This window comes from Colobus angolensis, unplaced genomic scaffold (assembly GCF_000951035.1).
Source record: "Colobus angolensis palliatus isolate OR3802 unplaced genomic scaffold, Cang.pa_1.0 Scaffold86, whole genome shotgun sequence".
Taxonomy (NCBI): domain Eukaryota; kingdom Metazoa; phylum Chordata; class Mammalia; order Primates; family Cercopithecidae; genus Colobus; species Colobus angolensis.
The window spans coordinates 8,174,133-8,189,636 of NW_012122487.1; the positions used below are offsets into that span (position 1 = coordinate 8,174,133).

The 15,504-nt window shown below is 37.5% G+C and overlaps 1 protein-coding gene across 1 annotated transcript in view; it reads left to right on the plus strand.

Moving 5' to 3' along the window:
- FREM1 (FRAS1 related extracellular matrix 1) overlaps nucleotides 1–15,504 on the plus strand; it is a 168,759-nt gene that overhangs the window by 88,151 nt on the left and 65,104 nt on the right. Inside the window, exons 17-21 of the mRNA XM_011930392.1 lie at nucleotides 2,600–2,852; nucleotides 7,526–7,720; nucleotides 8,813–8,998; nucleotides 10,513–10,709; nucleotides 13,188–13,410. Of these exons, the coding sequence (XP_011785782.1) occupies nucleotides 2,600–2,852; nucleotides 7,526–7,720; nucleotides 8,813–8,998; nucleotides 10,513–10,709; nucleotides 13,188–13,410 (1,054 nt within the window). The remainder of the gene's footprint in view (nucleotides 1–2,599; nucleotides 2,853–7,525; nucleotides 7,721–8,812; nucleotides 8,999–10,512; nucleotides 10,710–13,187; nucleotides 13,411–15,504) is intronic.

Below are 15,504 nucleotides of genomic sequence, written 5' to 3' on the forward strand. Positions count from 1 at the left end.
TACAGGAACCCCTTGAATGTCTTTGCTGAGTGGCATGCAAGTCCAAGAGCATAACTCAGAGGGTTTGCAGGTATTTATATTTGGTGACAAAAGAAGGTATGAAGAAAAATATACCATGTTCCCTGAAGAGCCACTAATAACTTTCATTGTACTAGATTATTTATTTCTGTTGGAATTTTTCAGATCTTTGTGATATGAAATCATTATTATATTGGTAATAATAATGTCTTTGTAAGGTATTTTAGTTAGTGACTAATAAAGAGTGTTCACATACATCTATAATTTTAAGAAGCAGTGAAGGAGTTATCCCCATTTTATAGCTAAGGATATTTAGGTCCAAGAAGGTTCAATGACTTGCCCCAAATCATTGACTAGACAGTGTAGGCTTGGGCTGGCATCTCCACTCCTTGTTTCCTAGGTCAGTGTTCTTTCCTCCTCACCCTGCCACCCTTCTACATCACTAGGTGATATGATGATCATACTGGCCAGCAGTTCCTGTGCACCTCTCTGTGACAGGAACAAGGCAATCTCTTCCTTTCCTTTTCCCACTTAGTCCTCATCATGGCCTTTGGGGTCTGAACAAAGAGCAGTATGTTATTGCAGCTTCCAAAAGGACAGTTTTCTTTGTTGGCAGACTTACAGAGAGACAAAGAGTTTCTGAGTTACTTTTTTTTGTCTGAAAAGCAAATTTGTGGGAAAAAAACCCCAACCCTATCTTCCATCCATGACAATAGGCAGTGCATTTTGGGGAAGCAATCTGTTTATTGTTTCTTTTTAAACACAAGAGGATGGTCTTTAAAAGCCAAACAGAGGCACAGCCAATTTTTGGACAAGTGTTTGTGATTTTTTTTAATCCAGAAGGAATATTCTTAATTCTATTGCCTTTGGACTTCATTTTCATTTGAAAGCTGAGGCTCTTTTGTGAACTGCTGCAAGATGGTCATCATTGAATTTGTTGGTGATATTCCTCAGAGTCAAGAACAATACTGGAGAAGGTCTTAAATGAATTCACTCAGGGGAGTTGAACAAAGATGCTTTTCCTTAATAAGCCAATAGAAAAGTAGAGAATATTGTAGGCTTTTAAAATCTTTAATTAAATAACTAGCCTGGAGCTTTCGTTATCCATTCCTCTATCCATTAAAGGAAGTATCCGAACAATTTTATGTGTATTTGTTTTAGAGTTGTTAGCCTGTTTAAATAACAGGGTAATCAGGACATATATGCATAGTTGCATTCACTCATTCATTTATTCAGCAAATATTTAATAAGTGCTTCTCTTTGCCAAGCCTGCGGCTAGATGTTTAGAATATGATGATGAGCAAGACAAACAAAGTCACTGCTCTCCTAGAGGTCACAGGCCAGGGATGAAGACAGGCATTAAACAGATTATCACTGAAATAATTGAGTGATTAAAATTTAGATGGTTCTATACATAAATAGGATGCTAAAAGACAGTAAGTAATAGAAGCCCCTAAATTAGCTGAATAGTCAAGGAAGGATTTCCTGAGGAATCCCCATGTAACCTGATGGAGGAGTTAACCAAGCAAAGAGTTGGGGAAAGAATAGCCAGGGGGAAGAGAGATGGGCAGTGGGGAGAGAGATGATACAGAGACCCTGTGATGGTGGGGAATGTGTGTTGGGGTAAAACTAGAGTGGAGTGGCAAAGGCACCCCATAGCATGGGATAAGGCTGGAGAAATCCTAGCAGAATCAATGAGAAGCCCCTGAAGGTCTCTGCAAGGCAGTGACTTAAAATCCACATGTTAGAAAAGATCGCTTTGGCTGAGCATTGGGAAAGAAGGTGTAGGGTTGAGAGGATTTGCAGGGCAGATGTGGCAGCCTTGCAGCACACACCAAGTTATGGCTGTGAACTAAGAAGGTGATTGTCCTCACTCCCTTTTAGAAGATACGCTTTTCCAGATTTCTACACGATCTTTTTAAATTTAGAGTGCCAGTGTGATCCCATGTTGCTTTTCTTTCCTTTTTACTTGGAGTTTTATTTTCGTGAAAGTGAGAGAAAAACATTTTGTCAAGTCGAAAACTGGCCTTGATTGAATAGTTACGGAGTTTCATATTTAACTCAAACTATTTGAAATGCAGCTGCTGCTTATTATAAGTTCAGAGAAACTTCCTGGGTGGCAGGAAGTTGAGGGTGGAGGAAAGCTTTGTAATCACCAAGTAATCTGAAACAAAAATAACTTTGGTGCAGTAAATGAAAATGCCTCAGACCACAAAGACCAGAATTCTTCTGGAATATGTGTGAATTTACTGAAAAAGGATAGGGGCTTTGGTGAAAAATGCCTTATATTACATTTGTATTTTGTCTGTCTAGAAACAAATGAGAGTTTTGAGTCCTGAACCATAACAATATTCTCCTGTTCCTACCTAAACTGTCTCTCACATGAGCATTCCTTGCAAGATGGTTTACATGGGAAAAGTTAAAAGATACAGATTGCTTGGCCAAATTCCACGGCTGTTGTTTCATGTGTCTGTAAGATCGAAAATGCCTGTCATTCTGACTATGAGCAATGGATTACCTGTCGAAGAATTTGTCGTTTCTTTCTTTTTCTGAAAACATACTTTTTTTCCATTGCCTATAGGTATTCCCTGTCAATGATGAGCCACCAGTCCTAAAGGCTGACCTCACGCCTGTCATGAATTGCTCAGAGGGAGGAGAGGTGGTCATCACCTCTGAATACATTTTTGCTACTGATGTGGACAGTGATAACTTGAAGTTGATGTTTGTGATTGCTCGAGAACCTCAGCATGGGGTGGTGAGGAAAGCTGGAGTCACAGTGGATCAGTTCTCTCAGGGAGATGTTATCTCAGAGGCCGTAACATACAAACACACTGGTAAGCAGCAGCATAGTGACCAGTGAGGGAATGCAAGCAACATGAAGAGTCTCTACTCTTCAGTGTGGGATCCCATAATCAAACAGTCATAATGTTTGCTTCCGTTAAAAACAAGAAGCAGCTTCAGCCTGGCCTCTGTTTTTCCAGCATGATCACCATATATGGGAGTATTTCTGATTGTGTTATTGTAATGAATTTCATTATAATGAATTTCAAAGAGTGGAGAAAGGGCACATGTTACTTGCTGCTTTGTTCCTGACACTACCACACAGACCTTCCATTCACCCTGTGATTCTCCTTAGCCTTTTTGGTCAGTTTGACCATCATAGTTTGTGGATCTATAAATCATGACAGAAATGCCTGAATTAAGCTCCTAAAGTATTTATATTATTAATTTTCAAAGCTTACTTATCACCAACTAGCTAGTTCCTGAAAAGCAACGATAATGTCTTACCCTGTATGTAACTTGCCCACAGCAAATGACAGCATGAACACAGGTTAGATGTACAGAAAATGTTCGTTTATTAGCACTGCACTTACATTTTCAGCATGGCTTTATGTTGTCACTCAGGTGGCATTTGTTCTACTAAAAAATATTAATTCAACATCTGATATCTTCAGGTTATAGCACTGAGCACTGTGGGGTACACAGGAATATGACCTAGACCCTGCTATGAAAGACTTTGAACTTAAATGGACAGACAAAACCCATTTGCATGCAAAGATGACAGTGTGACTGACACTGACACACCGCACATCATCACATCATCTCCCCTTGCACATCTTCTGAGGTCTGGGTTGGGGACACTTCCTTGGTAACAATGCTGCATAGTTCATCTGCTGGCTTTTGCTGTACTCTAGTGCAATTTCCTGTCTACTCATCCATCTGCCTCTTTAAACTGCAAGTTCCAATGCAGAAAGTGTGATCAAGTATGTAAGGCCAGGTGAGTGGTATAGGAAACAAGAACTTTCAGAATTCAAATCATTTTCTTATTTGAAGAAATTCAAGCAGTGAGGCATGAAAGAAATTCAAGGAGGAGGAATGCAGATAGCGAAGGATTAATTCAGAGATAGGAGAAAACATTTTGAAATAATATTTGTCCTATATACTTTGGAAAATAATGATTTATTGGAACACCAGATGTCTTGTGACCAATTAGTTAATAAGGGACATTTTAATCACTTCACCAGACATCTTTTTTCTTTAAATGGTATCTTTCTATCCTCTTATCTGTGTTTAGTCTTAGGAAAGATTTCGTGGGTGATTTCCTTGTCTTGAGGAGCATAGTTCATATGTTTGATGTCCCTCAGAAGTTCACAACGAGGTACTTGTTTTTTATTTCCCCAATGGATCTGAAATAGACTGGCAGAAAAGGGATCCAAAGTCCAATGATTGTTATTTATTGCTTAATTATTTAACATCTCTGGTAGGCTCGTGCAGCACAGGTAAATTAGGGGTAAGAAGAATCTGTCTTCTTTTCCAGTGCCTCTAAGTGCTAAACAACAGGTATACAGATTTCTAAATCTCCTCTAGTGTAACAGCCATAAACAGGACTGTTGACTAATTTTTTTTAAAAAATAAACCCAGTAGGACTTTGGGGCAAATTATTTCAAATAGATGGCTTTTGGCGATGTTACTAAGTTAGAAGGAATACTCGATTCAAAGGGAATTTTGGTATTTGAATGTTAACGTTTTCTTGTAATGATTATTCACTTACTCAACTGGTAGTTCCTCAGTCCTGTGCTGGGATCAGGATAAAGAACCACAGTATTGCAGGATCTGAGGTTTCAGTGAGTTTTCTGGCCCTTCTCGTGTTTCTACATGTTGATTTAGAGGTCACCAAAGAATATTTTATTAGCATTACTTTATTTGCTTTCTATAAGTATAAAAATAATACATGCTCATTGCAGAAAACTTGGAAAGAATGGAAAAGTACAATAAAGTTTTGAAAAATCACCTTATTATATATCTAAAAGAGTCACTGTTTATATTTCAGTATTATAGTATTTTATTCTCTTTTTTCTGACCATAATGTTAACATAGTTGCAATCATGTTGTACATGCAGTTTTGCAGATTACTTTTATCATTTAGATTATCACCTAAAAATGTTTATTAAAATATATATTAAGTGTTAGAAAGTTATAAATATGTTTTAGTAAGAGAATAACATCTTACTATATAAAAGTCTATTATTAATTTGCTATTCTCCCAATTAACATTATCTGGTCCCAGCTACTTGGAGACTGAGGCAGGAGGATCACTTGAGCCCAGGAGATGGAAGCTAGAGTAAGCCATGATCATGCCATTGCACTCCAACCTGGGCAACAGAGTGAGACCCTGTCTTCTCTCAGATTTTTTTTTTAATAACACTATGATTAACATTTGTAAGTACAAATCATGTCCTTAGGCTATATTCCATTTCAAGGTAAAGAATTTCACTACCTATGTTGCAGTACATAGAAGTTCACTACCTATTTAGTGGCTTAATATTTGGCCTGCTTTCGCAGCTATTTCTGCAAATATATCCTATGCTTCCATTACAGAGAAATTATGGTTACTCAATTTGCTGTTTGCCTTCTCTTTTTTTAAAGCTGTCTTCCCTTTCTAGAGTGACTTTTAATTTCTCTCCCCCATTGCTTCTCCCTGCAGATCTTCTGTCCTATCCCCCAGTGTTCTACCTTATCTGCTTGGCAAACTCTTACTCATTCTTTAGTGCTCAGCACAAAGCCAGCAAAGGCATCTGGAAACTTTGTTGACTTTCCTTGGCACGTACACCCTGCCGCTATGCCATTGTCAGCTAAAACTCTCATCTTCTTTCACCCTCAGCACCTTGTACCCAATCAGGCTGGAATACATAAAATTACCATTTAACAGTTAAAAAATGGTTTAATAGTAGCAATTTCATGTGGTTCTACATAATACATACATACATCTGTGCTATTCTAACCACACTGCATTTCCTTCTCTACCATTAGACTGTATCAGTGCCTGATGTATAGTGGGTCTTTTGACATTTGACATTCTTTTGAAATGTCTTTTGACAGTTCCAAAACGTGTGCCCTTTTTTCTGCTGTTGTGCTGGAAGCACTAATTATCACATAGTAGGTATTGAATAAATATTTATTCAGTGAATTACTAATGAACAAATTTTTAAGCCAATTTGCATTTTAGATATATGAATAGGTGAGAGGTCTCTTATTTTTGACTCTTTCTCACATTGACAGCTGATTGTTTCTTTTTAATTCTCTCAACTTCAATTCTGTTTTTCCTTTTAAGCCCAGTTTTCTCATCCTTTGAGCACTTGGTTGCTCAATAATATCATCTCTAGATTTTCGTTGTCATTTTTAAACAGGGGAAATAATGGCAACCACAGAACTCTACAGATTTGACCAGTGTCTGGTGAAAAGAGAGGATGTCCCTGATCTTTTGTACCCTAGGTTCATCAAAATTCCAAGCATTAATTCCTCCCTGTATTAGTCCATTTTCAGGCTGCTGATAAAGACATACCCGAGACTGGACAATTTACAAAGAAAGGGGTTTAATGAGCTTACAGTTCCATGTGGCTGGGAAGGCCTCACTGTCATGGCAGAAGGCAAGGAGGAGCAAGTCACATCTTACATGGATGGCAGCAGGCAAAGAGCTTATGCAGGGAAACTCTCATTTTTAAAATCATCAGATCTCATGAGACTCATTCACTATCATGAGAAAAGTGCAGGAAAGATCTGCCCCCATAATTCAATCACCTCCTACTGGATTCCTCCCACGAAATGTGGGAATTGTGGGAGTTACAATTCAAGATGAGATTTGAGCAGGGGCACAACCAAACCATATCACTCCCTTCTTGAGATTTTCATGGTGATGCATGAGAATTGCCAACAGCACCTGTGCAAAACTTTTCTGTGTCCTGGATAGCAAGCACTCTTACTCCATGCCCTTAGTGAATAACCCAAGAGCAGATTGCCCTGTTGCTGATAAACTATGTAATCCTGACATTTTCTTCCTTCTTCCTCTCACTGTCTAAACTGGGGACATTTTGAATCCCACAGATGTAAGACCTAAAGAGTGAAAAGAAGAAAACGAAAATAAATGTCTCTTCTTTTCCACAGACTGTTGCTATTTTTAAAAACATCCTGGCTAATATATAAGAAGAAGAATATTGAAAGAAATGGCAAAAATGTGGCTTACTTTTGTGTTTCACCTATCCAACATCCTCTTTTCTCATAAGTGCTCTGTGGTTGATGGTTGTTCATTTAAGGTGGTTAATGCAAATGGAAACACAATTACCAAAGGGACAAGGATGCCTTCTCCCTCTCCCTGAGGTTGGCCATAACATGAAATGATTATAAGGGAAGAATGAAACCTTCACCAGTGAATCTTCGTGCCCTTGTTCATTCATGAACTGTCAGACCCTTGTTAGCCCAGTTTTGTCCCTCCTTATCATGATAGATGACTGGTAGGGAGTTCACCAGAGGCAACAGATGGGCTATAATTTTGCATTATTTTCATGATATATTTAATTTCATAGTGATAAAGTTGGGCTTTACATTTATTTTATCCACATAATATTTTTTCCTTGCCATTTCAATGCTTGTAGAAGAGGTGTGAGTAGATTTCGTCTTGGTATTCTATATTTTTAAAAAGTAAGGTTTCAGCTATAGTTGTGTCTTCCAGGTGGCGAGATTGGCATGATGCCTTGTTCTGACACCATTACATTGGTGGTTTCAGATGGAGACGCTGGCCCTTTTGTGAATGGCTGTTGCTACAATGGACCCAATCCATCCATTCCTCTTCATATGTCCTTTCCAGTATATGATCTCAACATAACGGTATACCCAGTAGACAACCAGCCACCTTCCATTGCAATAGGTGATAATGTGTTTTTCTGTTCCAGTACTATTGTCTGACCTAGTGTCTTACTTGTGGTTTAGTGAAATAATATATTTCACTTATAGTCTAAAAAGAAAACCACCATACGGAATTGTGCTTCAATAATTGCCTCAATACAAATTTGTGGAAAACCCAAATCTGTTAAGATTATATGGCAAAAGAATTTACATGTTTAAAAATTTAAATATTTCTGTTTGGAGAGAGAATATGTGTATTGGGAAGTGTGTGTGTGTGTGTCTGTGTGTGTGTGTGTGTGTTGGGACAAGGACAATATTGCAATCCTCAAATATTCTGATTTTATTTCACATGGGAAAATATAATTTGCCTGCTGAAGAGAGAGTAATTTATTTTATCCATAACAATTTCTATTAGAACAGGATGAGTATACCAGAGAGACCGTTTATATACATTTAACCTTATTTGCTTTTTAGAAAGTCATCTCTTCATAGGCATTATGTATATGTTCTGTCTCTCAGAAAGAAATATAAGCATATGTATGAATGTTATTGTAATTTGCAGACTATCTCCCAAGCAGTGTTCTGGAAAGAAAGCTTTATCCCAGCAGAATAATTAAGCATCAAGGCATGAAAAACATCTTCGTTATGAGCAATTCATAATAGCTCTCAGGCAATTAACGCTCTGACAAACAGAGGTACCAATTGATCTTGAAGAGTACATAAACTACGTTTAGTGGCTTAACATTAAAACAGTTTGGCAATTTGTACTTTCATTTGTCACTTCCATAGAGACACAAGGGAAATCAGAGTTCCTTGAGAATGACTAAAGGGCTATGCTGGAGCAGTTAGTATTTCTGCTGTCTTTCCATTATTGTCTGGCTTGCCTGTACAAAAAAAATATATAATTCCATAAGTCAAAGTAAATTGACTCATTACCACTCAAGATTTTCACTTTAAAGAGAATTATGCCAAAGAAAACGAACATCTCCCATGGAAATGTTTTTGCACATGGGAGGCTTCTCTGAATTAGAATTTCCGTCACTGCATTTTGTCCTACCTAGTCTGTTTAAAGGTTTTCATGCTAAGTTGTAATTGTGTTTTTATTTGTATGCAGGTCCCATGTTTGTTGTAGATGAGGGCTGCTCAACAGCCCTTACCGTTAACCATTTGTCTGCCACTGACCCTGACACTGCATCAGATGACTTGGAATTTGTTTTGGTTTCTCCTCCCCAGTTTGGCTACCTCGAAAATATACTCCCTTCTGTGGGTTTTGAAAAAAGCAATATTGGCATAAGTATAGGTAAGTAGTAGCTTCATGACCAGCAATGACTCCCTTCCCTATATTTATGGATGTGATTGGCCAGGTCATGCTTAATAACTGGGTAATGACTTTCAAAATGTTTAAAGCACCAGGCATGGTGGCTCACGCCTGTAATCCTAGCACTTTGGGAGGCCAAGATGGGCAGATCACCTGAGGTCAGGAGTTCGAGTCCAACCTGACCAACATGGTGAAACCCCATCTCTACTAAATATAAAAAATTAGCCGGGTGTGGTGGCACATGCCTGTAATCCCAGCTATTTGGGAGGCTGAGGCAGGAGAATTGCTTGAAACCAGGAGGCAGAGGTTGCAGTAAGCTGAGATTGCACCATTGCACTCCAGTCTGGATAGCAAGAGCGAAGCTCCATCTCAAAAAACAAAACAAAACAAAAAGTTTAAAGCACCATATGTATTCAATGAATTATTATTACTATTATAGCTGATACTTTTGAATCTTACTATTTGTCATTTTAATTTTTAGTCTGACTTTCCCCATGCATGCAAATTTACTTCAAAATAAGTGGAATTTTACTTATGAAAAATACAAGAATGAACATTGAAGAGAGAATGGTTTAAAAGGCCCTCACAGCAACACGGGATACCATGAGAGAGTGAATCTAGTGGTAGCTCACAAAGTCTCATTCTCAAAATCTTTTAGCACTTTGAATAGATATTGCTGGAAAGGATGAGGAAATATACTATGGGTGTAACAGAGAGAAAGCCTAAAATGTTGAAGCAGATGACATTAATTTTAAAACTAAAATGTGTCCCAGATACTTAAATAGCTCTTGTATTTCAGGCAAAAACAAACCAACCAAAACAAAAACAGAAAGCAAAAACAAAATCTTCCAAAGACATATAAATTATTCTCCAAACCCCTTTGGAAGAATGTCCATTTTAAACGTGAAAGAGACTGAATTTAGGATTAATTGCATTCAATGTTACCCAGTTTCTCTTGTGACTTAATGCACATCTTAGAGCATTTTTCTCTTTGGATTTAAGCCCATGTCAAAGTACTAAAACAGCGGGTTAGCTAATTCCACTCAATCCAACCCCTTGCTTGATATGTACATCTTGAAGTACGCATATGATTGATTGACTCTTGTTTTGCCTTTACGTAATGGAGGTGGTCTCTTTTTATACTCAAGTATGACAGAGAACCATTTATGCAAAAGTAGTCATTTAATCAAGGGTAGGTCTCCGACATTTATTCTCAGTATCTGAAGTAGTCTTGAAGTCCCTGTGCATTACTGGTTAAAAATTATTACTCTTCTGTTCCCCATGAAAATTTTATTCTTCTTTATGATCTATGGATATCTGCCTTTATGTTGATGGTTGGCTGTTGTAGCAGCCCTTGATAGCAGATACGTAGGTCAACTGCTATGATCTCTTATTTGCATTACTGAGAAATTGACTGTTAGTGGGTTAAGGATTAAGGACCAATAACTGGAAAAAATGTTTTTCTTATTCATCTGTTCCATCTTGGTGTGCTCTAGATTCATTTCAGTGGAAAGACATGAACGCTTTTCGCATTAACTATGTGCAGTCCAGGCATCTGAGGATAGAACCAACTGTCGACCAGTTCACGGTGTACGCCACAGATGGGAAGCAACACTCCTTGGAGATACCGTTTTCTATTATTATCAACCCCACAAATGATGAAGCTCCTGACTTTGTAGTGCAGAATATTACTGTAAGAAACATATCCAAATGTTCCATTTCTCTTTATCATTTTGATTTTTATTTTCAATTAGTCCATTTGCATTGCTCCAAGTGCATTAACACATTGAATTGGTGAGGAGTGGGGAAGGCTATGTCATGTAATGCTATCATTTGAAAATTATTAATCTTCCTGCCTTTCCTCTTTTGTTGGCACATGGGTTTCTCTGTCTCTGGAGAGCCTTTCAGTAATTACGAGAGAGAAGAAAAATCAACACCTGATTCCGTCTATACCTACCTCCATTGTTTTGTATCTGCCTAGGGTTGGGGCTTCTGAAGTAACAAGACCACTGGGAAGTTGTCCGTTGCTCTTCTCTGGAACTAGTCATGGTTTTACCTGCATTCCCTAGAGAGACTATGGGAGAGTGAAAAATATGAAGTCCTGTGTGTTATGGGCAAGCAGACTTTAAGCTTCACATAATTTTTTTTTAGATAACCATATTTTGCTTTCTTGTGAGAAAATGCATTTATTTTGTAGATAGTTGGGCTTCCATCAAGTTATGCTGCAAGAAGATTTGAGGTTTTAGTTTAAGTTATTATAACCCATTCCAAACCTGTCTACTAATAACGTTTGGCATTTTATGTATATTGATCTAAAATTTTTGTTGTCCTAATCTCAATAATCTATTCAATCTGCAAGAAACAACCTCACGTTTTAGTCAAGCTCTATGAAGAAGGATATTATAACATATTTTAAGTTGCTGTATTAAAGTTCTTGGAGAAAAAGGCAAGGTCCTATTTAAAATGGTTTCATAAGTATACCATTTTAAGTTGAACTATGATGCCACTTTAATCTTTAATAAGTAGGGCTAGATAAAAGAAAATCAGCATCCTTTTAGCGCAAGTATCATATATGGCAAGTGATTTTTTGTTAACACATGTTCAATAAAACGTGGTGCAGGAGGGTGCCCTTCAAAGTCAATAAGAGAGGGTGAAATGAAAAGAGCTTTAGGCCAGCACAGTGGCTCACACCTGTAATCCCAGCAATTTGGGAGGCTGAAGCAAGAGGATCCTTTGAGCCCAGGAGTTCAAGACCAGCCTGGGCAATGTGGCAAAACCCTGTCTCTACAAATAATAAAAATAAATTTTAAAAATTAGCCAGGCTGGTGGCACATGGCTATGGTCCTAGATACTTGGGGGGCTGAGGTGGGAGTATTGCTTAAGCCCAGGTGGGTGGATCTGCAATGAGCTTGATTGAGCCACTGTACTCTAGCCTGGGCAACAGAGATGACCATGAGGAAGGATGGATAGATGGAAGGAAGGAAGGAAGGAAAAGGAAAGGGAAGGGAGGAAGGGAAAAAGGAAAAGGGAGAAAGAGAGAAAGAGAAAGGAAAAGAAAAAGGAAGGGAAGGAGGGAGGGAAAGAGAGAGAGAGGAAGCAAGGAATGAAGGAAGGAAAGGAAAGGAGAGGAAAGGAGTTTTCACAAATCCGAACCATACATGTCCTTCAAGGCTTAATTGCCTTCTCATTTACGAAAACATCCTGGTCTCTGCCCTTTTGTAATTCTTGTTTATGAATATCTAACAGCACTAGACATTTTCTTCCTTGAGTTACAGTTATTGATGGACCTTTGCAGTCTTACCTGACTTAGGTTGTTGAGAAATTGGGTTGTTGAAATATTCCTATTTCAAAATAGGAAACAGAAATACTTCTTTTTTTCTCAATCCTCACTATGAGAAAAAAAGATTGAATCAGCTAAGTAACATATTGTCAAGTTCTAACTGACTAGATACTACATGAAATGATAAACATTCAGTTGTCTTTGTGCTTAAAGGATTATGAAACCTGAAGTGGGTGTGAGAGGGAATGGGGAGAGTAGTTCAGGAAATTTGGAAGTATGAGAATTGGAGGGAGATGAGGGACCCAGAATGAAAATATACATAATTATGCGTCCAGTAGCATCCTTTGGCATTGTTGTTGATTTCAATGGAAATACAGAAGTTTTTACTACAATAACAAAAATTAAAACCACCAAATATGCTTAGTGTATGTAGCAGATATTTGTGTCACTTCTAAAGCAGATGGAAACATAAGACTTGTAGAAGCAAGGAGATCCACGAGGATTGGTTTATGAAGGTGAAGGTACTAGATTCAGCTTTACGACTGAACTTTTCCATGACTTCTTGAAAGCAAACAGCGTCTTGGTTGCTTTTTTCCCCAACCTTTGACTTATGAACAATACATACTTTAAAAATTATATGCCCTTTGTCCTTCATGGAAATGAACAAAGTGCTTTGAAATCTTCAGAAAAAAATGTAAGGGACATTAATAGATCTGTTGTTTCTTTTACATTCCTATTAAACCAGCAATTTCTTTTTAGGACTCATCCAATACAAATCTCATATAAAATTTGAAGTAGGATATATTCAAATGATTTCTTTTCAGCAGTTTTCCAAAGAAAGACAAGTTGTCTTTCACGCGTTGTTGACTTTTCTGATGTGCTCTTGCTCAGGTGTGTGAGGGTCAGATGAAAGAGCTGGACTCTTCCATCATCAGCGCTGTGGACCTGGACATTCCCCAGGATCCCCTGCTGTTCAGCATCTCTCAAAAGCCACGCCATGGCCTCCTCATCAATAGGGGGTTTAGCAAAGACTTCCCTGAGAATGAGCAGCCAGCCAACCCTGACCAGAAACATGCACCTGTTCACAGCTTTTCCATGGAACTCCTCAAGACTGGTATAGCGTGTTCCACTTCCATGCATTTGTCATTGTTGATTGAATAATTTAACCAATACTTATATGTGAAATCTAAAAAGGTCAAATTGATATAAGCAGAAAGTAGAATGTTGGTTACTAGAGGCTGAGGGTGGGGGATTGGGGAGATGTTGGTTAAAGGATATGAAATTTCGGTTAGACAGGAGGAGTAAGTTCAAGAGATTTATTGTACAGCATAGTGACTATAGTTAACAATATATTGCATACTTGAAAATTCCTAAGACAGTAGATATTAAGAGTTCTCACCAATCAAAAAAATGAGTATGAGAAGTAATGCATATGTTAATTAGCTTTATTTAACCATTCCACAATGTGACCGGGCCTGGTGGCTCATGCCTGTAATCCCAACACTTTGGGAGACCAAGACAGGCGGATCACTTGAGGTCAGGAATTTGACACCAGCCTAGTCAACATGGTGAAACCCTGTCTCTACTAAAAATACAAAAATTAGCTGAGTGTGATGGTGCACTTCTGTAATCCCAGCACCTCAGGAGGCTGAGGCACGAGAATCGCTTGAGCTTGGGAGGCAGAAGTTGCAGTGAGCCGAGATCGTGCCGCTGCACTCCAGACTTCCAGCCTGGGCAACAGAGTGAGACTCTGTCAAAAAACAAACAAACAAACAAACCCCAAATAAACCCATTTCACAATGTATACATATGCATCAAAAACACCCAGTTATATATCATAAATATATACAATGTTTATTTGCCAATTAAAAAAATAAAAATTTAAAAATTATTTAACCTAGAAAAGTTAATAATAAATCACAGAAATAGGGGGTGAAGAAATAGCATTTACCTGCTTTATTCATTTGTCCCTCAAGGGCTGTCTCTAGGCCTGGATTAATGTAAGACAGGAAGCCCTAGGTAGAGGTAATAGGTAATTGAAAAGGCAACAACATGCTTTCTTTCACTTTTAGGCTACCATTAAATATGATATTTGTGTTTTTTTATATTTTCACTCAAACATTTAATGCTATAATAAAAAAATCCTTTTTAAAACTATTGAGATCATGAAACTACATTTTAAGAGATTGGTCTGCCAAAATTTCCACAGTTGAAACAAATATAGAACCACATATAATAATGCTTATTATTCTCTGAGGGGATAATTTGCTCTTTAGAGAAATGGCACAATGCATAGCAGCCTGAATTATTTTTTAATTACTCTTTTAAAAAATAATCAATCATCCCATTTTTCACGTATGAAAATACTTTTAAAAATTTGAGAAAAGTGTGCAGTTCCTGAATTACTGCTTCCTCCCATTCTCCTTCCTTAGGCGTTTTCTTTCTCCAGCCTGTAAGGTCCTTCCCGCTCCTTTGACAGGCTAGCCAAGGCTGTGCCTTCAGAACACACCTTTCTGTTAACCTCCACTTGAGCCCCACCTAAGGCCTCCAAACCATTCCTTCTCTGTGCTTGCTTCATGTTAGCACTTGCTTAACGTTTTTCCAACTGTCTTTCAGTTATTTGTTTCCCCAACTAGTGTGTAAGCTTTCTGCCCCAAAGGTTTTTTTGTAATTGTTGCAAAGCATCATCTCAGGTTTAAATTTAAAAAGTGCATTTATGTATTTCTCAGCTTTTATCAATTGCAAAGAGATACATTCTAGGGCATAAATGATGATATTACCAAATGAATAACCACATGCTACAAATAATAGAATACATTGTTTACATTTTTTTTTTCAAATTTGACCAAGGAAAAAATAATAATACAAATTTTACTCTCAAGAAAGTCAATTTTTTAAAAAAAGATTTGTTGGTTATTATCCAGTTAAGTAAGAATTATATGATCATTGTGTACAGTTTGGACACAGTCATATTGAAGAAAAAATAAAAATTTCCTACATAAAAATTGTATTTGGGTTAATATTTTGGTTACTTTCTCAGAAATTAGATTTTTACCTCTATTTTATCTGTGGTTCATTTATGGCTACATTTAAAAAAAAACTTTAGCATATTCTCATAAACATCCCCCAAGACAAATATATAACATTTATAAAACTCTTCCCATATTATATAATCTGTTTTTCATCTTACTTTTTTTTTTTTTTTTGG